The sequence below is a fragment of the Hyperolius riggenbachi genome, chromosome 2, assembly GCF_040937935.1.
Source record: "Hyperolius riggenbachi isolate aHypRig1 chromosome 2, aHypRig1.pri, whole genome shotgun sequence".
NCBI lineage: Eukaryota > Metazoa > Chordata > Amphibia > Anura > Hyperoliidae > Hyperolius > Hyperolius riggenbachi.
The window spans coordinates 248,236,598-248,262,444 of NC_090647.1; the positions used below are offsets into that span (position 1 = coordinate 248,236,598).

Here is a 25,847-nt window from a genome sequence, read left to right on the forward strand (position 1 = left end):
AAGAAATGTCTTAACTTTAATTCATGCAAGCATTACTTGTTACCCATCTGGAAACCAGTTTATGGCACTCTGGTTTGCATCTGAAGCAACAACTGATGGTATGCAAATACCATGTGCATATAACATTATCTGTTGACTGTCTCCACACATCTTGCCTGCATCAGGTTTAGAAGGGGTTCATTACAGGCTTGTCCCCTGACATATCTACCAGGGGCGCTATTTGCATCAATACAGAGATGAAACTGGTGAGAGATCTAAGCCAGAATGATTACGAAGCCAGGAATTTAAAAAAAGTTAATCTCCTAAACGACATGTTTTGTGACTCCCTGGCCACTTAATCTTACCGTACAGTTTATCAATCTGATGAAGTGGCCAAGAAATGTCATTTAGCAGATTAAACATGTCATTTAGCAGATTAATTAAATCCTTTCTATTTTTCATTACAAATCTTCTGGTTCAAGCATTGCATGCCTTCAACATAGATCTCCAATTTCTGTCATTTTCTATAAAGTTAAAAAAAATGGACAGTTGAATACTAAAGCAGATGGTAATGCAGCAGCCAGAATGGAAGTCTAGGGGGTCTAGGTCTAATCTCCACTTCCTCATGGCAACAGCCGAAACCAAACTACTGAGCAGGAGAATCTGTAGGCTAATGAGAGCTAAAAACTGAAAAGCTACTGCAAGCTACAGAACAAAACAAACAAAAAATATCTCACTAAAAATAAACTTATGTAGATTAAAATGTCAAACCATGAAATTCACTGATGTAAGTGAAGCATATTCAAAACACAAGTGCCTTTTCCTGTAATCTTTAGACGCTATAAACTATATTGAAATGCCCTGTAATGCTGCAACATAGATGAAGAACATCAATAACAGTATTTCTGCCAGGAAATAAGTCATACGAAATACATGTTGTGATCATTAAAAAAAAAGAAATCGGCTTCAAAAAGCAAAATGTCAAGCTATGAATAACATTATGCTAGAAAGTGTGTTTATAGTCAAACCTCATAATTTAAAGTAAGTGATAACAGAGTCAAGTCATTTTAGTTCATTGAACGCTCTTTATAATGCTATATTCATAGGCAATGATGATCACAGACCTGAATGCGAAAATTATGTCTGTGACAAAATCACTCCTACACATTCATTATATTGTACATTTTCCATGGGAGTGGTAGATGTGCAAGTCGGTGCATTAAGTAAACAAATAACAGGGTTGGAAATTCTACCTGTAGGAGGTATTGAAGAGATATTTACAGATAATAAACCTATCACATTACGGCAGGCAGAATGGAAAATATGATTTAAAGGGATACTGTAGGGGGTCGGGGGAAAATGAGCTGAACTTACCCGGGGCTTCTAATGGTCCCCCGCAGACATCCTGTGTTGGCGCAGCCACTCCCCGATGCTCCGGCCCCGCCTCCGGTTCACTTCTGGAATTTCTGACTTTAAAGTCAGAAAACCACTCCGCCTGCGTTGCAGTGTCCTCGCTCCCGCTGATGTCATCAAGAGCGCACAGCGCAGGCCCAGTAAGGTCTGAGCCTGCGCAGTACGCTCCTAGTGACATCAGGGGAAGCGAGGACACGGCAACGCAGGCGCAGTGGTTTTCTGACTTTAAAGTCAGAAATTCCAGAAGTGAACTGGAGGCGGGGCCGGAGCATCGGTGAGTGGCTGCGCCAACACAGGATGTCTGTGGGGGACCAATAGAAGACCTGGGTAAGTTCAGCTCATTTTCCCCCGACCCCCTACAGTATCCCTTTATCAAACAGGCTTCTGTCATTTCTATGAAGCAAAATCTTTCACAGCCACTGATTATGATTAAGTTAATGAAAATACAAGGGTGGATGGTACAAGTGAGTCATTCTGCCTTGTACCTTTCACCATGAGAATTACGGGACTTCAGATTTCTAAAGAGCAGTATTGTTTGGCATTTCAAAAGGTATTTCTACCCCAAAATCATCTCTTGTATGTGGATTCCTGTGGGTGCACCTAGCCTAATTACTGCACTGGTTGTTGTCCTTGTGAAGATGGTGGAAGATTGAGGAAAATCATGAGCAGATGCATGGAAACAAATCTAATTTATGAAATCTCCCATTGAGTATGTAGAAAATGAGCCCAGATCTCCAAAGGAACAAGCAGAGGCAGCTGTAGACATTATTTTCTAAATTCTCAAAAGATCTTAACATCTCTGCCAGGTGTTAGTTTGTGGTAGTTCTATTCTAGCCATGTGGCATGTTTCAGCAATGCACAGATGACAGCATGCAAACTTCTGGCCAAACTTCCTCCACCTGCTGACCTTTCACCCATGCAGTAGGTTCCATGCAATGATCTGTGTGTTTTGAAATACGGGTTCCCCAGTATCCTATCCTAACTCCAGGCTACTGGGCTCAGCCATCTACATGGGAATTCGGCAATCTCACACAAGATTTACCACTACCTGCAGACAAGCTTGGATTATAGTAAGATGGCATGAAGTAAGGACTATAGATTATTGTTCTATGTGTTTTAAATATCTAGCATTGGTGCTCTCTTCATTACTTTTTAGAAATTTCAGTTTTGATTCAGGCCCATTTCACACTGGCCTGTTTTGATTGCCTTACATTACCCTTTTTTACTGCAGTATAACGCTACAGCAATGGTAACTTATGGGGCCTAGCAGACCTACCACGGTGCGATCCAGCGGAAGTAGATAATTTACAGTGACGACAACAGCGCATTAGCAGCAACAATGCGCGGCAATCGGAAGACATGTAAGTCTATGGTGAAGCAGAGATTTTAAAATGTTTGGCGTTTGCATTGCGGTGCACATGCGTGAAAGCATATTTTTTCAATACACTTCCACACAATTCTAATTTCTGCCACAGGAAGTGAGCGCTAGAGAGCCTCACTTCCTGCTTGGCTTGCAGTCAGAAGGAAGCTGAACGTGCATTGCCACGTTACTCTCTGAAGGCTATTTTTAGTGTTGCAGTCAAATGCAATCATCGCACCACAGCGCTCATAGAATGCCAGTTGGAAAAGTGAAAACGGCCTCAATGTCAATAGATTTCAACTGTACAGCAGGTGGCACTTTTTCGGTTTCCACTGCAATTTTTTGGGGCTGCAGTCTAGCTGTAGAAATGTTTCTCCATTTTCAAATGGAAATTGGAACCAAGATGGTTAAATGGATTGACATGTACTTGTAAAATAGTCTTCATTTTACTATACATAAAGCAAAACCAATGATCAACCTCTTCTGGGCCATAGTTCAATAAGATAGAAACTATTTCTAAGACAGCTGATAGAATCTAAAACAAGTTATTAATGGTTTATCATGTACACAGTAAAATACCATTGCTTTAGATGTCTTGATCTACAAAATGGTCTCTGTACGCTCTGTTGACTTAATGTGATGCTCTATTGTGTATCAGTTGTAAAGGATCTCTTGGAATGCATTAAGTATATATCTGTACAGAGACACTGGATAAAGTGCTTGGGACAATTTATCTGCCTCAGTGAGTAAGACATTTCTACAGTAAGTGACCTAGGAACATCTTTCCACATGTATACGGCAACAGACATGGAGGGGCGGCATTCTGAGATAAACCTTCACTTGATAATATACACTAAAGTCTCCGCAATGAGTAATTATGTCATCTCTCGTGTTTATTTCTATTACAGCAGTGCTGAATTCTTTTTACAAAAAGAGTACAAAGCTTGCCTGTTTGGAAATAAATAATGAAAACAGTGGCTAGATGGTGATAAATGAAAAATAAAGAGCAGAGTCACATGTGCAAGCAACATATATTACTGTTTAACAGAAAATAGAATAAAGGCAAATGAAAAAAAAATTGAGAAATTGAATAATTTTTAGACCTTATCTAAACACAAAATTGAGAAAGGCAAATGCTAACAGCAATTAGGATGATATTTAATTACAGTGTATAGTAGTAAGTAGTGTAAAGAATATCTGTTTTATGGATCAGATGTGCTTGCTGATGCAGTACAGCTTGCTACCTCTCCTCCAGAGTCAGCTGGTGGAGTATGTGTAGTGTTGGCACCAGCCAGCTTGTCAAGGAGGAGAATCTAAGAGATGGCTTTCTCTGCACACAGTAAAGTAGGGGAATGTAACAAATATATTCCCCTACTGATTACCTAGCCTGTCCTCTAGTGGCATAATCTGGGCCTGGCTATTGCCGGCACACAAATTACAGCGGATAAGATGTACCCAGCTGCATAGATACAACATTATAGCTATACCGTCACCCAGGTCTGATGCTGCGACGCGGCTAAGGAACTCCGAAATAACCTGTATCACAGCTGGTAACCCAAACAAAGAACTATAATAGACTACCTTTCCTAGCCAGGGTAATTTAATAAAGGCAGCTTGAAGTTGCTGAGGAGGTTGTAAGGACCTTATGATTGGTGGTGGTACTTTTTTTTTTTTTTTTTACACTTTAAAAATATTTTTTCATTGGGGGGGAAAACTTGTTTTAAGAACCAGACAGTATTAACAGTAAATAGAACTGCAACAATTATGCTAGAAATTATATATTTTGTAGACTAAAATCTCAACCTAGCAAGAACATGGCCATTATTATTAACGTTAAATACTCTAATAAAAGTAAGTAAAAAGTGTCTGAACTTTGGCTTTATCACTGAACCAGAGTTTGTCAGAGCAGGAAGGTGACTGGGCTACATTAGCTGCATAACAAACACTCAGTCCGTACAATGAAATATGTGCCTCAATGTTTATCTTTACATTGTACAGAAAGTTAAAAGGCATCAATTGTAATTCATAGTCAAACACACAATCCAGTAAAAAGAAACCACTGTTAAGTGCTGTTGCTGAGGATGGAGAAGAAAATCTCCCCGATGCAAAACAGCAATTTGCCAACAAAAAAAATCTCTTATTTTTAATGGCTAGCATTTCATCTATTTGAATGTGTGCTGCTGAATGTTACCAGTTTGTGTAGATACTATTCCTCTGCTTTATGACTGTACAGTAAAAAAAAAATACACAAGTAATACAAATAACAGCCCCTTACACGAAATGAAAGAAATAAAATCATTTTTTTCAGTGGAAATTAAATGATTGTGTCTATCACCGAGTTTTTAATATTACAAATACATATACAGCCCCAATGCAAAAGCTTAGGCACATGTCAAAAAATGCTTTCACAAAGAATGCTTTTGCAAAAATAATGTCTGTTTGTTCTTCTCAATTTAGAAAATTAAAAGTGAGCTAACAGAAGAAACATCTAAAGCAAATCAATATTTGGTGTAACTATCAATTGCCTTAAAATCATTTTCTTTCCTCATAGGTAAACTTATACAAAGTCATGAATTTTGTAGAATTGTAGTCAGGTGTGTGATTCCACACCAAATAGATGCCAATGATCACCTTTTTCATACTAACTATCAACATCAAGGCCTGCATGTAGCCCTGATCTTTAAATCAAGTGTGTTTGAGATTACCTGAAAAGACAGAAGGATTTGAGGCAACCAATATAAACAGAAAATGATGTGGTTAGTTCCCCAGGATACCTGGAACAACCTACCTGCCGAGTATACCTACAAAAACTGATGCAGTTTTGAAGTTGAAGGGTGGGCACACTAAATATTGATTTCAATTCGATTTCAGTATATTCACTTTGCATTGTTAATTGATAAACAACGTAAAATAATATTAGTAAAAGCATTCTTAGCTTACAGCATTTCTGCATAAAACTTTTGTTCAGTTTTGTATGTATTAATTAATAAAATGTATAAAATAACACCCCCCTCCTTTAGTGTCTGTTCTATAATAATTCAATGCAGTTGACATATTTTCATAACATAGAATATATGTGATTTCATTAATTTGGTTGCTGCTCTTTGTATAGTTTTGAAATCCATGGTGCTTGCAAAGAGTCCACAAACAGTGTTTATAAGGGCACATTTAAGCTTTTTCTCTAATAATGACCTACCTAAAGCTTTCTCCGATATATATCCAGTATGGTTCCACAAGGCTGTAAAGGTTAACAATTTTTGCATCAAACATATATCCATTTTGAGCATGGAGTCAGTACATAAAAAAAAGGTTTGTAACTGGTTAAATATTACAGTTTTCTTAGAGTAACAGGTTTTTACTTCCTTTACTTATATATTTAAGATCAACTCGGCACAGTGCCATATAATGCTGTAAGGCCTGGTGCACACTGAGCGGTTTTTGAAGCATTTCGCAAACCGCTTCCGACTATGAAAACGCTTGGCTAATGTATTTCAATGGGATGGTGCACACCAGCGGTTTGCGGTTTTTAGCAAACCGCAAACGTGGGTCCTGCAGCACCTTTGTGGTTTGCAGAAGCAGTTCTGCCTCAATGTAAAAGTATAGGAAAAGCTCAAACAGCTCTGAAAAATGCTAGATCAGAGCGGTTTTCCAGGCGTTTTTGTAAAAGACAGTAGCTGTTCAGTAACAGCATTACTGTAACAATATATGAAATCTGCTACACAAAAATGCTTCAGAAAACGCTAGGCATGTTTAGAAAAGCTCTCTAAATATGCCTAGAATCGCTCTGAAATCTGCTTCAAAAACCTCTAGCATTTTGCGTATCTGCTAGCGCTTTTGGTGTGCACTGGGCCTGTGGGAGTGTGGGAGTGTGGGAGACTGTGAATGTGAAAGTCATACTGACATTAACGTGGGTATCCCAGAAAATAAAATTGTCCTACCCTGGTCTTCTGCACTCACTGGGCATCTTTAAGCTACATTTTGGTGTCTTTTATACCCCTGCTGGTTTTTCTAGTCCATTAACTATAAACTTTACTGGGAGTTTTTAGTGGATCAAGTAACTGTAGGTAAAGAAATTGACCCAAAAAAAAGTGTGATTAAAAAAAGCTATTCACCAACAGGAGATCAGTATACTGTAAATTCAACTTTAGGAAACCTGCAACAGCCTCGACTTTAGGAAGCATACCTCACAACAGCACTTACCTGTATCCATGTCATTATGTTACATGGAGTGAAGTTCTGCTTTAAATACATGAAGCCCAGACTTTTACAAAGTTAGATACACTATGTCTATGGTCCTATGTTTAGTTGTCTCTTGAGAAGAAAATAGAGTAACTTGAGAACATGGTGTTTTATGCCAGTTAGTTGGGGTTTAACATGTGGATCCATTTCAATTTCTGCTAATTTTCCACTAAAGATGTTTAAGTTATTTCTAGGATTGTTTACTTAACAATATGTTACATTTATTTTTCACCAATCTATTCAGACTGTGCCAATATACATGGCATCCAAAGTTTTTGTACAGAATCTAATGTTAAAGGGAACCTGACATGGGGATTAGCAATAAAATATACATACCTGTATATACATACCAGCCCCCTCCGGCCTAGTCGCTCTCACGCTGTCCTCTTCTCCCTCTCCATTGGCCCAAAACTGGCCCCGGAAAGTCCTCCGGTCTGGGGCCAACTGCGCATGCATGACCCAGCCGCACACGCCTCCGCTGTGAGCAGGGCACTCCTGGTGATGGGAGCGTGCCTGGCCTGACTGTGCATGCGCCGACTGGCCCCGACTGATGGATTTTCCGGGGCCAGTTTCGGACAAACTGAGAGGGAAAAGAGGAAGGTGTGGGAGCGATCAGGCCGGAGGAAGCCCCAGGTATGTATATTTTATTGCGGGGGCCCCATCTCAGGTACACTTTAAGAAAATCCTACCTCTTAATCCACATTAATGTTGTGTTCAAATTAGTAGACTACTTTATACATTGTGGGTGGGCTATATTATAGAATGTTGATCAGCTACGTTACAGAATGTTAATACTGTGGCTTTAACAGAAAGGACAAAGCTGGAGAAATTGTTACCCTATAGAGAAGGTGTGTACTAATCAAATAGTAGTTTGAAAAAGGTCAATTCTTATTAAATAGGAGAGTCTGGTGAAAAACACTGTTTGAGAAAACAATTACTGGTACGGAATCTACTAATAAGGTACTGGGAGAATTCACTACAAAGCCCCCAATGGGGCAATAATGTATAAAATGTGCATCTATTCAACTTTTATGGAGAACTGCCATTAACTTGCTAATATACGTGAGTGTAAGGCTGGATTCACAGTGGTGCGTTGCATAATGCACGTGTTAGAATGAGTGTGAACTGCAATGGAGACTGGACAGAGACTTTAATGCAAAGCCTACTTGCAGCGAGTTAGAGTCATGTGATCCGTTAAAACACAGTACTGTGAACAAGCCCAAACAATTGCAGACATATTCTGCAATGCAACTGAGCACTGTGAACTAGCCCAAAAGATTTAACTTCACAGTTGAGGATTGACGTCCTCATACTGAGCAGACCAGTTATGGGTTTTCAGGAAATAGAAAGATCACAAAGTCGATCAGCCCAAAATGTTCTTTTTATTTTTGGGAGACACAAATTAATGTCCAATGAATTATGCATGCCACCCTGTGAGATTGTCTCCTCCACCATATGGACTCATCTGTTATACTTATCCCCACATTGCACTCTACGTACCACTTGTTATTGTTACATCACTATTTCATGTACCATTGTTTAATGGCCCTGTGTGACATTGTTCATTATTATAATGCCTCCCCTATCTATTATACAGCACTGTGTAATATGCTAGCACTTTATAAATAAACTTTATTATTATTAATAATAATGGTATCTGTGAATTGCATAACAAGGAGACTATCAAACTGTAAAGACAATTGCCCCAGAATTTTTTTATATATCAGTTAACTTCTTTTTCTATTGCTGGAGAAAGCTTGAGCATATATAGTTAGATTTTGAGGTTTGCAAGTCAGTTATGACCTTGGTTGCATTTTTCCTTTATTTTTAAATCTTGAAATACTTTTTATTCTGAATGCTTGGTAACAAAACAAAACGTTTTTTTAAAGGCCAAACTGTAAACGTTGATGTATATTGCACACCTGTCAGAGTGTGCACAAAAGAACTGCATTTTATAGATTATAGAGAACTTTGCATTTGCATACTAAATATAAGTAAATATAGTAAAGACTGCTGACTGACAGCTGGCATGAAAGCTGAAGCCTGAAAATATAAAGCCAGTGACAGCATAATGCAAATTGCCATCTGAAACATGTAATTTTAATTAAAATAAATCTGGTAGTAAGCAAGTGAGAAGTCAAAGTGAACCTGCAAATATAAAGCTAGAAGGATGGTCTCCATGCACATTTTACAGATTTACAAAATGCATGCACATGTCAAGATGGGAATGGGCTCACTCTCTCACAGATCGCACATTACATTATCCAGCAGGGATTGTGCCAAAGAAACAGCATGTACAAAATATAGCTGGCATGCAAAATGTGGACTTCACATAGCATTTCTTACAACATTTGTTTATCACCCATTAAACCCCAATAAATGAAAGGCTGTACAAACCTGGGCTCTTAAACTGATCCGGGCTGGGCAGGTGATGGAGGGGGGAGTTACTTGCTGAAGCAGCATGCTCACTACGAAGCATCTGAGCCGCCCGAGGCCCCATGGAACCGTAATCCGCAAACGATAAAGCAGCCCGTTGGTCACCGGGCGAGGTATAGAAACCATAATCTGGGATTCCTAGAGACATATTGATCCCATCACTATGAGTTCTGCATTGTGACTCAGTGCACTCAAAGCAAAAAATAAAAAGTGTCAAATGACAAGCAAATAGGTCGCCAGCCCTTGCCATGTACTCCATTGCTTTTACAATATGGAAAAATGTGCAAAACAGTCATTGTGAAAATGTGACAGTGTTATAAACAGTTGTGGTAAAGTGTGAGCAAATAAACAATGTGACAGCAAAGTTAAGGAAAAAAAGATGCTTTTGACATCAGCAAATTCATGAGCACAGTGAGAAAATACAAAAGAGGTTATAGCAAGCATTGGAAACTTTAGACATAGAGATCTTGGCTCAGATTTAGTTGCGACAGCTGTTAGAACAATTTGTTATTTGTAGAAAGAGCACCTTTTGTACTGAACATTGTATGGCAAAAAATGCATGCAATAAAATAATATCAACCAAACGGCCAAAGATTACAACTGAAATGTTTTACTATCCAGTCTTAAGTAATCAAAGAAAAACAAAAGAAAAAAATCTGTCAAATTCTATTTTATGAACAGTGAATTAAAGATAAATGCATCCTAATATTTAAAACTTACACACAAATTGTACTCCGAAAAGAAACCCTCCAATAAAAATATTAGAGATATAGGGGAAAGAGGTGCCCCTGAGTAATAAAATACTTTGGGGAAAAAAAAGGTGAGGTGGCTTACGTCAAGGAAGACAAACTCACTTAATAGAAGAATTTTTATTGGCAATGCTGTTTGGTGGGTATTTACCCATTTCCTCAGGCCAAATAGCAGTGCCAAGCAGTACTAGTAGCCACAGATCACCTTTTTTTCATTTTATTTGTTTTTAAAGTATTTTGTTTCTCCTGGGCGCCTCCTTCCACTATATCTTGTGCTGTCACCCTCTTTTTTTTTGGGGGGGGGCATACATCCATCTAGGACCATTTACAGGTCACTTGAGGTTGTTTTTTTTATCATGAGTGCGACCACCACCAGCTCTGCCTGGTACCTGAGTGGAGTTGGGTTTGTACATCTTGACCTGCTGACAGTGGTTGGTTGCCTTTCTGCAACCCACCTTTGCGAGTAGAATCTACCTTCACTCTTACAATATTTTCCCACTTCTGTGACATACTGCACCATTTGGGCTCCTGTTGTCTGTGTTTTTTCCTCCTGTACAGTGCCATTTTTTTTTATCACCCCCAACCTTCATCCAAAATAAGAGAGAGTTTAGACACATACCAACACTGAATTCTTAACCTACAGTAAAAGTCCCTAAAGCATAGCCAGTTTTTCTTGTGGCCAGTTGCAAACCTGAGGTGTGTGATGTGATGTGGTGTGGTGCATGTAAAAATTAGGCTTCATATGACCCTGCACCACTGTGCAATGACAGGGTCATATGCACATTCACCAGGATTCTCGTTGGTCTGTGCATGCATGCCACACTGTACTCCTATTGTACACACTTGCTGCGTTGCCCGTTGACTTGCATTGCTACATAATCTGTGCAGAAGGCACAGCTCATGCAGAAACACAATGCAGCCTTTGCATTAGCATTGTGGCAATTTGAATACTTCCGTCATATTGCGATAAAAAGTCTCCATAAACTTGCATGGCCCTTGCACCGGGGAAGTGGCACAAAGTAGTAACATGGCACCCCATAGGCCGAGGATGTCTAAAGACTTTTTTGGCAACACTTTATTCACCTGATGCAAACATAGTGAGCAAATGTGCACAGGGACTGAAGGATTTGTCCCCTAAATTTGACATTTCAGTTTTAAATAAGACAATGTCGTCTAGATTTTTATACCTTTCAGGCAGGGAACTCACTTGCACGTTTTCTGCACAGAAAAACTGAGAACTCATGTTAATCAATGGGCTAGTTCAAACATGATATGTTTTTCGTGCGCAGAAAAAAAACTGACATTCTGCATGATGACTGCACATTTTGTCAGTTTTCTATATCAATTACATTAGCTGCTGTGAAAAAACATGTGCGTTTTCTTGCATATAAACACACTTGGTGTGCAGAAAAAGTATGCAGAAAAACGCGTGCGGAAAACTGAAAGATAAGTGTGTTCTCCTTGCCTCAGACTTTAGTGGCTGTGCCCTGGCAGCTTACTTTCAGTGGCAGGTGGCATTTTGCTACCCCATTCTCCTTGACAAAACTTACATAAATTACGTGTTATGGTGGTGCAATGGGAGAACTGAAATGACCGTTGCTACAACTGTAAAAAAGATGGTGTCCTATAGGTTGTAAATTGCTGCATACCCTAACTTGGAAATCTGCTATAGCAATTTTTTTTGCTAGAGCAATTCTCACCTTACGGCACTCCTCCCCATTAATTTGCCTATAACTTTATCACTACTTACCACAACTAAATCTATACCCTTTTTTTTAACCACAAATTAGGCTTTTTGTGGGTGATCGTTGTTTTCAGTAATTACTTTATTTTCTATGCATTATATAGGGAAAAGAAGAAAAAAAATTAAAGAAATACATTATGTCTTCAATTCCATCCCCTATTTTTTTTTAACTGTGGTTTGCCTTCTGAAAACAGAAGGTATGTGCAATAATTCAGCTTTAAAGGATACCCGAAGTAACATGTGACATGATGAGATAGACATGTGTATGTACAGTGCCTAGCACACAAATAACTATGTGGTGTTCCTTTTTTTCTTTCTCTGCCTGAAAGAGTTAAATATCAGGTATGTAAGTGGCTTAATCAGTCCTGTCAGGAAGTGACTCGAGTGAGACCCTCACTAATAAAAAAAATTCCCCTTTTTATCTCCTTCTTGCTCTCAGGAGACATTTTCTGCTAGGAAAGTGTTTTATAGTTGGAATTTCTTTTCACTGAGGGTCACACAGAGTCAGGACTGAGTCAGTACACGTCTATCTCATCATGTCACATATTACTTCCGGTTACCCACAATGCACCACTACTGAATAAAATGATCTCTTTATGCCCCTGAAGCCAGGCTTACATCCAGTACCACTGGTGTATAGCAAGACTATACAGTAGCTTTAAATTTTAAAGAACCACACCAACCCCACATTCAGACAGCCTGTTTCGGACTTTTGGTCCTCCTCAGTGCATGGCAGGGATTAATATGGCTCTATGGGACCAGTACAATAGAGTAACAAAGCAGCTCGGGGTGACCCAAAACCACTAGGAAAGTATAGGGGAATAAAGAGATAATTTGCATATTCAGTAGCAGTGCATTGTAGGTAACCACAGATGTTCACTTAAAGCTGAATTATTGTAATATACTACCTTGTGAACTACCAACTAAAGGACTGGTACCCCTCTAATATGTTGTAAGATTGGTCTAATATCTTTTGAGGCATATTTATACTTCACTGGAGCTAACTGATCATTGCTGTTTCACGACAAATTATCAGATTGACTAGAAATTTACCCGTAGACTGTTGATTTTTATAAGTCTTGGAATTTTTGCCTCCATAGGTGGAGGATGTCTAAAGACATTTTTTGGCAAAACTTTATTCACATGCTGCAAATGGCTTAGACATTTCCAAATATTAACATCCATATATCGCAGACATCTAAAGGTGTATCTTGGAAAGTAGTTTTGGTGAAGATACACTTCTAGACATCTGCAACGTATGGAGGCAAACATTTGGAAACATCTAAAGTCAAGTATGTAAAAATAGCTGGCTCAGGCATATAGCTTTTTTTCCAACAAGTAGTGGCAGTATAAGGGTTACGTTAATTACTGAGCAAATAAAGGAAAGAAAGTTTTCGGCTACCCCTGTTCACAGCATTGTTTACACAGCTAAGTACACCTTAACACAATCTGATAATTTTGGTGTGGCAAGACAAAGTTATAAATCGGTTTCCATTTATAGTGAGGTACTACTATTGTCTTGCAAAGACACATACAGATTGCAGATAAATGTTACCCATGGCAATCTTTTGTGTTTGCATTGACAAACCGTTTAGCCACAATCACTGCACAAACCTGCTGCTTGACACTCTGCCTAGAAACATGTCATGTCTTGTGGAGAGGTGATAAGCAGGAGGCATGTCACTCCTGCCCCAGCAGTGAAGTATGATAGCAATTAACCAAGTATTCTCCACCTCCGCAGATTGCTTCAGAGGAGATCACTAATGTCGAGGGTGACCTTCATATAAAGCAAGGACCTTAAATAACAATCATTTTAGGTGAGTAACTTCAGATTGCCTCCAAAGATACTACGCACATGGATTCTGTACATTCTCCCCATATGAATTAGTTTCCAGTGTAATGTTTTCATCAAAAACAAATACTGATAGGTTAAACTGAAGAATATACTGGCTCCAAGATACAGCAATCCACCTACAAAAAGGATAAAAAGTGATGTGGGAAAATAACAGTATATTTCCTTATAGGCAGTGCTTTTTAATTAGAGAAAACTATGATTAAATAGGGACACTTCATCTATAATTGATGGCAACAATTGCAGGACAGAACAGGTGATTATGTGCAATATGAAAAATGTGCTATACTTGAGTATGTGCACATGTGGTTATCAGTCTGTGGGGAGCACCACAAGGTTAAATGAACATATAGCATAAGTAGGGATAATAAAAACCATAGCACAGCGTTTAAAACAGCATTGTGGTAAGGTCAAGTGTGCTACTCATATGTGTGACCTGAAGTGTAGTAAAAGAATAACACTATTGAGGCAGGGGTATATATATTATATGTGATTATTGTGATCAATGAATCAACATAAAACACACACACATACATATACACATATACATATACATATATACATATACATACATATATATATATATATATATATATATATATATATATATATATATATATATATATCACAGATCAGCTGCTGCTCCATTCCCCACAGCTTTCCTCACGGCGCGGTGTTGTGGTCACAGCCGAGCCATTCTGCTAGACAGGCTAATACGTAGCGCTGCAGCAAGAACTGCCTGACATCCCGGCAGAGTTTCTGGGCCGAGCTGAACTGCACCCACCTGTGTCACCCCGAGACTTCAAACTGATCATGACAAAAGGGAATCTTTGGCATCAAGGGTAGGGCTGGATAAGGGGAAAACTACTGTTTGAATGGAGGGGTCTACAAGGTTGAATTTATTTTTAATAAATCTTAAAATACTTAGAATCATAATATTCATTTGAAGTTTTGAACACTTTTCCTGACAAAGTTCACTTTTTTTTTAAAAAAAGCATCCACTTCCACTTGCAAGCAGGGATGTGCTCACAAGTAATTACACGTCATGCAGTTCAGTTTGCACATGGCTAAATGGCTACCGCAGTGCATCGCGCTTTACCATTACACACAATCACGTGTCAGACTGCGCTGATAGGGAAAATGGAGGCAATCCGCCCTCAAAAAGCTGTACCCCTCAGTCACGCGCATACTGCCGGACAGGAAATACACCAACTGAAAATCAAAGAAAAATTCAAAATGGGACGTGTTCTACGACTCAGTACCGCGTACTTCCTCCTTGCAGCCGAAGGAGGAAATGCGTGGTACCGAGTCGTGGAACGCATCTCATTGGACGCGTGTGAGGCTGTGAAACGCATAAAAGCGGCGCGCAGCTGGGTAATTAAACCCCTCTCTCCCAACCGAGGAAATTAAGCCTCATTAGAATCACAAATTTGAGTAGCTAGCAACTCGTAATTATTCATGAGCACATCCCTAGTTGAAAGTAATGATAGAAATTATAACCTGAGGCAATATAGTGCTAGTCATTATATGGGCAATCTATCATATGAAAATATGAAATCATGGGTCACAGGTGTGCTCACAAATCTTTTTTCTTTCAGGCCCCATTAAACTTATTGTGTTGAGTCACTTTGTTTCACCTCCTCCTACCGCATTTTGCTGTAATAGCCAATAGGGTCAAAGTCACACTTCTTGCGATGCGCTGGAAATGCTCCAACTGAGGCAGAAGCAGCAGTGCAATGTCGCGCACTGCATGCGGTGCTGCAAGCAATGCAAGTCAATGATAAAGTGGCCATTTTGAATTTTTCTTTGATTTTTAGTTGGTGTATTTCCTGTCCGGCAGTGTGCACGCGACTGAAGGGTACAGCTTTTTGAGGGCGGGTTGCCTCCATTTTCCCTGTCAGTGCAGTCTGCCACATGTGATTGTGTGTAATGGTAAAGCGCAATGCACTGCAGTAGCCATTTAGCCATGTGCAAACTGAACTGCATGACGTGTAATAGAAACCTATAAAGAAAATGGCTGATTACTGCCCACAGCTGCTCACTAGTAAAAGTAAGCCAGGCCCACTATTTCTATGTTAAATATTCTGCAATTAGGACGACAAGGGATGGCACTAGAGCATTAATGTTAATTACAAGATTTAAAGGCAACTAACAAAATAAAACAGGACAAGGAATATATTTACCCTTTCGCAGATTACATAAACAATTATATGCTATAGGAACAATTTGAAAAAGGATTTAAGTGCTAGCTTGTGTCAGGATAGACACCAAATACAGTAATTCATTTGTCCACTGTCAAATATATCATGACTATTTCTGCACTGCAAGCTATGTATGCAGCTATATGACATCCACCCAACTTTGAAAAGCGTATGTAATTTTTTTTTAGGTATCACATGGATAGACTGTACATGATGGTATGAAATGAACAACAACTTCAAACTCTGCTCAAATGCTGGATGGTTAGAAGCAGGAAACATTTTGCAGAATTCATTCACAAACCACCCTCTTTAAAACACAATTCCTGATATAATTTATGCTTATAAAAAGAAAGCTCTGCATACATCTGACAGTTCAGGATATGAGTTTTATTTCTTCCAGCAGTGCACATTCAAAACATTGTTTTCCTTTTCATTTAGCAAAGGGAAATTACTATTTACTGTGTGCACTGCCAAGCAAACTCAGACACTGCAAGGAAATGTGTCCCAAGCACCTGTGTTCCTGCCACCCCTCCCTGCACATCCATAATTGGCCTGACACATAAAAAAAGCTCAACCCTGCAGATACACAGCCTGCTCAAGACAAAAGCCATCAACCTCCAAGAACCTATTCTATACTCTATTTTCCTACTCTAACGCAAAACTCCAATAACCACATTTAGTAGCCAATCATCAGTGCAAGTATGTGCTTCATTCTCCTCCTTCCTGTGCCTCTGTAAAGCTTGTTGTGACTTCAGATTCTCTAGTTTCTAATTAAAGGTCGAGAGATGCCATCTCCGGTGGTAAGCCAAGTGAAATAACACTGTCATACAGGAAGACTGCACATAGTGAGGACTCAAAAGGTGTTGGGAAGATGGGAAGAAATTAAGATTTACAAAAAATAACTTCACTATTTTTTGTCTCTTTCTGCTTGCAATTGGCTCCTAATTTAATGCATAAACATAAAAATACCTCTTAAAAACACCTCAGCTAATTTTTTACAAGGACATTGTTTTTCTTATTTTTCTCAGACAAGTTTAAATATATTTGTTGCAGAATACAGAAAATAAAGCTCATGTATGACATTATTCCATTCAATTAAATAAGGATTTTTTTTTACCTGCTGATAAAAGAAACATCTTAAAGAAAAAGATATATTTTTTACAATAGAACACCTGACAATATTAGGGCACTGCTGGAGGGCTTGTTCACACTGCAGATGTTTTCAGCTTTTTTTCGCCCGCTTGCAGTTTTTAAAAACGCCCCCGACCACGTGACAATGAATGTCTATGAGAAGGTTCATATCAGCGCGGGTCGTGTGCTGTCCATCCAGTAAAGTGGTGCGTGTACCATTTTTGAGGTGATTCCGCCTCAATGGAAAGTATAGGAGCAATGCAAAATGCTCACAAAATCACTTTGTGCAGCGATTGCGTTCGCGTTTTTAAGAATAAATACATTGTATTTATTCACTTCCTGACTTGCGTCAGGGAGTGAGTTACAAAACCGCTCGGAAAACCGCTTAGAAAACCGCTAAGCACTAAAACGAATCGCCCACCCAAGCTCCGGGAATCGGGAACAAAAAAACGCCTCAAAAACAGCCCAACGCAGACGGACACGTGAGCCAAACGCAATGTGAACAAGGCCGGAAAGGATATTTTCCTGTGAGGTCTTCAACATTACCATACAATGCAATACCGAGTAAAAAGCTACCCAGGCATATAATAGCACAACTCATATGACTACATTTATAAAAATGATCAAACCAAATTGCGGAATACTGTTGGTATGAAAGATAATGCACTCTTTTTTTTAGAACATTCATTGCTAAAGCCTTGTACACCCACTAGATAGTTCAGTCTGCGCCACCTCTGCCAAGAATCTACCATGTGTACTGCAGCCCTCGACTCCCCAACCTCGATGCATTGACAAGGGAACTGGACTGCCAGATAATATCATCCAAGGGCCAGTTGAGGCCATGGTTGTACTACTCAGCCCGACTGCTCCATTCTGCTTTGTTGTGGACTAGCGCAGGCCAGCAATGTGTGTGTGTACAGAACATGGCCTGGACTGTCGCCCTAGGGATCGATACCTGCAGGTGACAGTAATTGTGTGTGTCCATGCACATTATGCAGACAACTCAACACTCTTGCAGTCCTGAAGCGCAGCTCAGTTTTGTAATCAAATCAGGTAGAATTGGCACCATTTATAACTGTACAAAATGTGTGTAACTAAGTAACAGTTTGCATGACTAATTTACTGGGTTAACATTAAGGCATTTATTAGGGTTGAGTTGGGCAAAGAATGCAAAACTTATTTGGTTAGGTTAAGGCTGGGTTATAGAGCATTTAAGGGCAGTGCTAGGAAAAGAATAAATGGATAACACTAAACATGGGAATTATGCAGCCATGAATATTCTGGAGGAGGTCATGGTAACTGAAAAAGGCTCAACCAATATAGAACTAGAATTTTGGTTTACTGCTGTAGTCATTATTAGCTACTTTAATAATCCTTTAGTAACTGTTGCTTTATAAATGTATAAAGGCTCATATAGCAAGCATATACAGCATCTCACAAAAGCGAAAACACCTCTAAACCGCAGCAGTGAAGTGAAAGTGAGTACACCCCTAAAGATGAAATGTAAACATTCTGCCCAATTAGACATTTTCCCTCACCGATGTTATGTCACTTATTAGTGTTACAAGGGGTGCAGGTGTGTTAAATTTGGGGTCATCTTTCTCACACTATCATAAACTAGTCCCAGGAAGTTCAACATGGCACCTCACGACAGAAAACTCTCAGAGGATCTTAAGAAAAAAATATGTTGTTGCTCCACTTAAAGATGGCCAAGGCTATAAGAAAAACACCCTGAAATTGAGCTGCACAAAACACTGTTATACAAGTTGTAGCCTGACTACCTTACATTGTGTATCAGTGTCATATCTTCAGTGTTGTCTTTTGGACATAATAAAGTAGTTACAAAAATGTTAGCGGTGTACTCACTTATGTGAGATACTGTATGTTACATATGCTGGATGTTATTATGCAAAACATACCTTATGAATACCTAGCTTTAGTCAGGAATAATAGTTCTATGCTCATAATTGTTGTGGTTTTAGGTGAAATGTTGTCCTGCACAAAAGCTAACGTGGGGGCCCACCACCCATCCTCACCAACAGAACAGTATTAGGTGGCTTCTGCTATCATCCCCGCCACCCAGTAGCAACATTAGGTGGCCTTAGTGCCCCCCCCCCAATAGTTACATTAAGTATTCCCCCACTTCCTCCAGATAGCAGCATTAGGTGAACTTTTGCCCCTTCCTCACTGCCGCATATAGCAGTATTAGGGTGTTAGCAGTATTACTTTGTCCCACCACTCCACATATAGCAGTATTAGGGTAGCTGCTCACCCCTACACCCCATTAAGCAGTATTGTGGTTGCCTTTGTCTAAAAAAATGAACAAAATGGAAAAAAATAAAGGTTTTAAATGAGTATTAACAAGAGTTAGTATATAGCACATGCACACACATATTTAATCTGAAAACCTAGTCTCTAAAAAAACCCTAGGCTTTAAAATCCAACTGACCACTGTCCATTATCCTAGGAGGTAAGATTGTATTAGAAGATGGCTATCTGTTTTAGCACTACATTGGTGATGTTGGTCCCTTACTGGCATTACAATGACCATCTGTAATTCTTTTATTTGCTCTGGTTGAAAAGTGAGGTAGCCCGGAGCACCTGGAAAACATTGAAGTGCAGTCCACCTGACAGTGATTTGATGTTCTATGATGTATGTCCAAAAAAAGCTGCCTTTAGCTCCAAAACGTTGATACAGGGGTATTGCTATTTCACTATACTAAGAGCAATGCTGTATTGTAGAACAAGGTTAGATGTGAGTAATAGTGATCCAGACTAAATATAATATGTTACACTGCCCTTAAGGGTTTGTCATGATTAGTGAACCAGAGTGACAAGCAATCTCTGTGTGACTTATGAAATGTAATCATGTCTGGCAAGCTGGGAACAGCAGTGTAGATTGTGGTCCCAATAGCAGGGAAACAAGCAACAAAAGACATGTTAGAAAGATTGCTGTTTTTATTGCTGAGCAAATCATAAGCATGGGGGGGTGAAGCTAAATCTATAGGCATTCAATGTCTAACAAGCTTTATCTATATGGCACAATGATCACAAAATGGACATGGAAAAAATCTTCAGTGCATTTATAAGACTGGTTATCTTTTCTTTGAAATTCAAATAATTCAAGTATTCAGTATCATACTGTGTCAAATCTTGTGCGATAAAAATGATACCAAAGCTATCAGAATAGAAATAATTTGTGTTTTAACAGATAAAATACCATCTCACGTTTCATACAGCTTATAAAGATCAGGTTTCTAAGCAGCTGAATGCAATATACTGATACACGGTGATCATGTGATCATTTAAAGAGAATCTGTACTGTCCGATTTGTACAATAAAAAACATACCAATCGACTCGCTGTGATCTCCTGGATCCCCCTTTGCCGTTTCCGCCGTTCCCCACCGTGATCCTGGCTTTTAATCGCCAGTTTTAGGCAGTGTTTCCAAACAAAAAACATGGCCGCTAACCAAGAAGTGATGTATGTGTTTATACTGTATATATCATGTTACAGTATACTACAAGTTTTTATTACATAGTGAATTTTCTGCACTCCAGTCAGGGATTCCCACAGTTTCTCAGCATGGGCAGCCCCCTGCCCCTCAGACAAGCTGAAATTGAGAGCAGAGACCTGTCTGTGAGGGATAAACAAAGCACACACACAGAGCCTGCAGGGGACCTGCATAACATCTCCCTATCACAGCAGAGGCAGTGCATTCCTCTCTGGGTCAACAAAGCTTGACAAAGGAAAGAAGATTAGATATATTACAGAGACAGTGCAACTAGAAAAGGCTCCAGTAATCCAGGCCACATTAGAACAGGTATATGAACTTATAGGATAGAAGAAATAAGGCTGAAAATGTTGTTACAGAGTCTCTTTAACAGTAAAAGTCAGTAAAGATTCACTAAAAGAATGAGGCCTAGGGCTCACTAGAGTGATTTTAGCTATGACCTCTTGTACTAGGCGGAGAGGCTACCCTCTGGATGCCATTGGAAATGAACCCAGTAAATATTTTAACCTTTATTTACAGGTTTGAAAATAAAAAAAAACCCTGCATCATTGTTCCAGTTATGGTTTCAATTTTGATAGATCTGATCAAAAAAAGCATGTATGGTACGATTTTTATAGATCTGATTAAAAAGTGGTGATTATGGTAATCTTTAATTTTACATAGTGTACAGATTGCCGGTAAGCCATACTAAAACCTGATACACAATTTCAATTATGATTGGCCAAACACTGACAAATTTTACCACCTCTATGTAGTATAAGACCCCATTTACACTTAAAACACGTTAAGTGTGAAAGGAGCCATAGGAAAACATGGGACTTACTTTGAAAATCAGTTGACCTTTCAGTTATAACTGAGAGAAACTGAGTGTAAACGGGGCCTAAGGGTTTACCTACACAATCTGCTTATAGTATTCAATATCTGTTGACCCTCATACTACATGGGGTTGTGGAATAGATCAGTGATTGTCCAATCATAGTTGAAAGTGTGTACCATGCATAAAGGACAACTGTAGCAAAAGGGATATGGAGGCTGACATTTATTTCCTTTTAAGCAATACCAGTTGCCTGGCTAGCCTGCTTATCCTCTGCCAGCGCCTTTAAGCCATAGACTCTGAACAAGCATGCAGAAGATCAGGTGTTTGACATTATTGTCAGATCTGACAAGATTAGCTGCCTGCTTGTTTCTGGTGTGATTCAGACACCACTGCAGCCAAATAGATCAGCAGGGCTGGCAGGCAACTGGCATTGTTTAAAAGGAAATAAATATGGCAGCCTCCATAATCTTCTCAATTCAGTTGTCCTTTAAAGAGAACATTTTCAGCCTTATTTCTTCCATCCTATAAGTTCCTATACCTGTTCTAATGTGCTCTGGCTTACTGCAGCCTTTTCTAGTTGCACTGTCTCTGTAATATATCTAATTTTCTTTTCTTTGTCAAGCTTTGTTGACCCAGGGAGGAATGGGCTGCCTGTTGTAATAGGGACAAGTTATGCACCCCCCCTCCACGCCCACTCTAGGCTCCCTGTGCTTTGTTAATTTCTCACAGACAGTGTCCCTGCTCTCAGTTACAGCTCGTCTTTGATGCAGTTTGTGAGGCTGAGGGGGGAGGGAGCTGCCTGTCACATGCTGAGAAACTATGAGACTCCCAGACTGGAGTGCAGATAATTCACTATGTAACAAAAACTTGTAGTATACTGTAACATGATATCGATAGATAGATAGATAGAGATAAACACACACACGTGTGTACGTGTGTGTGTGTGTGTGTGTGTGTGTGTGTGTGTGTGTGTGTGTGTGTGCGTGCGTGCGTGCGTGCGTGCGTGCGTGCATACACACACACACACTCACACATCACTTCCTGGTTAGCGGCCATGTTTTTGGTTTTAAACACTGCCTAAAACTAGTGATCAAAAGCCAGGATCCAAGAGATCACAGTGACTCGATTGGTATGTTTTTTTATTGTACAAATTGAACAGTACAGATCCTCTTTAAAGAGACTCTGTAACAAAATGTTCAGCCTTATTTCTCCTATCCTACATGTTCCTATACCTGTTCTAATGTGTTCTGGCTTAACGCCTTTTCTAATTGCACTGTCTCTCTAATATATCTTATCTTCTTTTCTTTGTCAAGCTTTGTCGACCCAGAAAGGAAGTAGCTGCCTCTGCTGTGATAGGGACAAATTATGCACACCCCCTCCTGTGTGCTTTGTTTATTTCTCAGTCACAGACAGGTCCCTGCTCTCAGTCTCAGCTGTGTCTGTGAGGCTGTGGGAGGAGGGAGCTGCCTTTCACATGCTGACAATTTGTTACCCAGACACAAGTGCAGAGCCCAGACTCCTGGCTTAAAAGAAACAGTTGTGTTTATAAAGGAGTCTGAGGATTCTTGTCACGCTTCAGCGACACAGAGCCGCAGAGGCAGAAGGTAAAACTTTTTCTAAACTTGCACATAACATCTGAATTCTGCATTTACTGTGTAATAGTAAAAAGCATGTCATGCAAACATAAGGCATTATACAGCCTGTTTCTTTTCAGTATACTTCCTGTTTCAGCGGCCATCTTTACTGTTTTATCGCCAATAATGTGGCGGAGAGTGGCGAAAATGTCACAGAGGGGGCTAAGAGATGTCCCCGAACAGGCTGATATGTTTATTTTTATAAAATTTCTTCAATACAGATTCTCTTTAAGGGTGTGTACATACATCAAACTTTTATTGGCTAATTTTACCACTTTCATGAAGGCCAACAAATTTTGAACACTATGAACACATTGTGTAGGTAAGCTTTCAAAATACATGTAGGTGGTAAAAGTGGCCAGTGTTTGCCCACATTCTGTATTAAGCTGTTGGTCATAAATGCATTTGACAGATTTTTTTTTATTGCTACCCTGCATTTTATCATCATACCTTTATGCATGTACAGAGAAGCAGATGTATTCCTGTGTGATACATATAGACTAAATTTTATAGGCCTCCTTTAGTGTGCATACACATGCTAGGTGGTTCTTAGCCAAGGTGGTCAGTCATAGCTGCTTTTGCCAAGATTCAAATGTCTGTACAGAGGTTGATAGCCTTGAGATCCAGATTGCTGGATCATCTTTGCAGAGCACAGGCTCTTCCTTACCTTTCTCCACTTCTTTGTGGTCTGCATACCATACCTCCACCCCTCACCACAGAAACAAAACGTGAAAGCTAGTGACGCATCTATACAGAACATGACCCCAGATTGTGGCCTGAGTCATTGAGTGCAGATCCCTGTGGATGACAGTACTTGTGTGTATGCACCATTACATTAAAATGACTTGTAGCTTCTACTTTTCTATTTAAATAGCATGGAGGACCTATTGCAGAAACAAAATGTGTTCAGTCAAAGTCATCCATCTATTCTACTGCAGTGAACTAAACTGTCAAGTGACAGCCAGGCTACTGGGCCAATCAAAATGCAGCAATATGGTTCTTTGAAACTACTGGACCCGCCGGGCTCTGGGAGGGTTCAGTGGAGTGATTGTTAAATGTAACGAAGCACTCTTTCAACTAATTGAGCCCTGTGTAATTGGACTGTGCACGCTATGGCTGTATAGCGTGCTCAAGGAATTATAACACTCCCTGTAGTCATTAACCATTTAAGCTGCCTGGCCGTGATTGTCACGTCCAGGCGGCTGCTGTTGCACTGCTGCGCGTGCCCGTGTTGCCCCCGTTAGCCCGGAGATCAGTGAATCTAAGTCCCCGGTAGAAAGACCGACGGCTTCTTATCAGAATCTCCTGTCTTTCTGATTAAAAAAAAAAAAAAGTTTCCCGTCCTTATGCTTCCTGGAAGCGAGAGCCAAAAATTACCCAAATAAAAATTTTAATGAAAAAAAAATTACAATAAAAAACAAAAAAACAAAAAGAAAACAAATAGATACCCAAGAGCCTGAACTTTTTTTTAATATGCATGTGAAGATGGTATATTACGAACATTTTTTAAATTATAATAAACTTGTAAATAGTGATGGACGCAAAACTGAAAAAAGCACCTTTATTTCCAAATAAAATATTGGCGCCATACATTATGATAGGGACATAATTTAAATGGTGTAATGACTGGGACAAATAAAATACATAGGTTTTAATTATAGTAGCATGTAATTTTTTGAAGCTATAGTGGCTGACAACTGAGAAAATGATTTTTTTCCATTTTTTTCCTTAATATTCCTGTGAAAATGCATTTAGAAAAAAAAAATTCTTAGCAAAATGTACCACCTAAAAAAAGCCTTAATTAGTGGCAGAAAAAACAAGTATAGATCAATTCTTTGTGATAATTAGTGATAAGTTATTGGTGAATGAATTGCTCTGATGCATACAGTGAAAAATACCCATGGGCTGAAATGGTTAAGCTGCACCACTGAATAAAGCCCCTGGTGCACAAGCCAGCCTTCTGTATTTTGATGGAAAGACCAACACAGCAAAAAATGCTGTCATTTGTTGTAATGGCAGCAGAATAAAATACTCAAACTTCACGTCAAAAACAAGATATGTTAGAAATATCACTCTTCAACATGACAGCTCCTTATGTGTCAGAAGGGCTTCGGATAGGAGCGGGTATTTCCCTGTTCATTTGTACTTTCTAATTGACAAGATCTCTAACTGCCACAGTCGCTAATCTGTACTTTCTAACTGACAAGATCTCCAAGTGGCCATACTTCTACCGATTTTGCAGCCTGATTGACCATCAAGCACGCCCAATCGATGATTTAACTGATTTCGGGCCAAAATCAGTCGACTGTACTGATCCAGCAAGGTGGAAAATCTTGGACCGACAGTCTATCAAGTGCATGGCGGAAACAGTGTGCAACATCTGGATGAGCGAATTAGATGGAACCCCCATTTAGGGGGACAGTGGACAGGTGGCGGAACACATTCCTGGGAGTTTTCATGCTGAAATCAATCAGGAATCAGGCTGCTGTGTATGGGCAGGCAACAGAGCTCTCGCTGATCAGCTTCATTCACAGAGAGATCTGTCTCTTGGTCGATCTGCCCATGGATCGTCTGATGTATGGGCAATGTAACTGCCAAAGTTTCTAATCTGCCAGTTACTGCAGACATAATGGCTGGTCATTTTAAAGAGCAGGCAAATAAGGGAATTTCTGCCAATGCAAGCAGCTGTGATGATAGATAAGAAACTGTCACCTACTGGAGATTGGAATTTCTGAGCATCATTTTGACAAAAAAAGACAAACAATGTTATCTACTGTTA

The 25,847-nt window shown here is 39.5% G+C and overlaps 1 protein-coding gene across 8 annotated transcripts in view; it reads right to left on the reverse strand.

Annotated features, from left to right (window-relative positions):
* The window catches only part of MSI2 (musashi RNA binding protein 2), a 481,843-nt gene that overhangs the window by 62,472 nt on the left and 393,524 nt on the right, over positions 1-25,847 (reverse strand). For 4 of the 8 annotated variants that reach the window (XM_068268471.1, XM_068268468.1, XM_068268472.1 and 1 more), the window contains 2 exons: positions 9,389-9,565; positions 5,949-5,990 (listed from right to left, as the gene is read on the reverse strand). The exons of 1 other annotated variant lie outside the window; for it this stretch is intronic. In XM_068268471.1, the coding sequence (XP_068124572.1) occupies positions 5,949-5,990; positions 9,389-9,565 (219 nt within the window). The remainder of the gene's footprint in view (positions 1-5,948; positions 5,991-9,388; positions 9,566-25,847) is intronic. 3 more of the 8 variants (XM_068268470.1, XM_068268474.1, XM_068268469.1) reach the window with 1 other exon arrangement.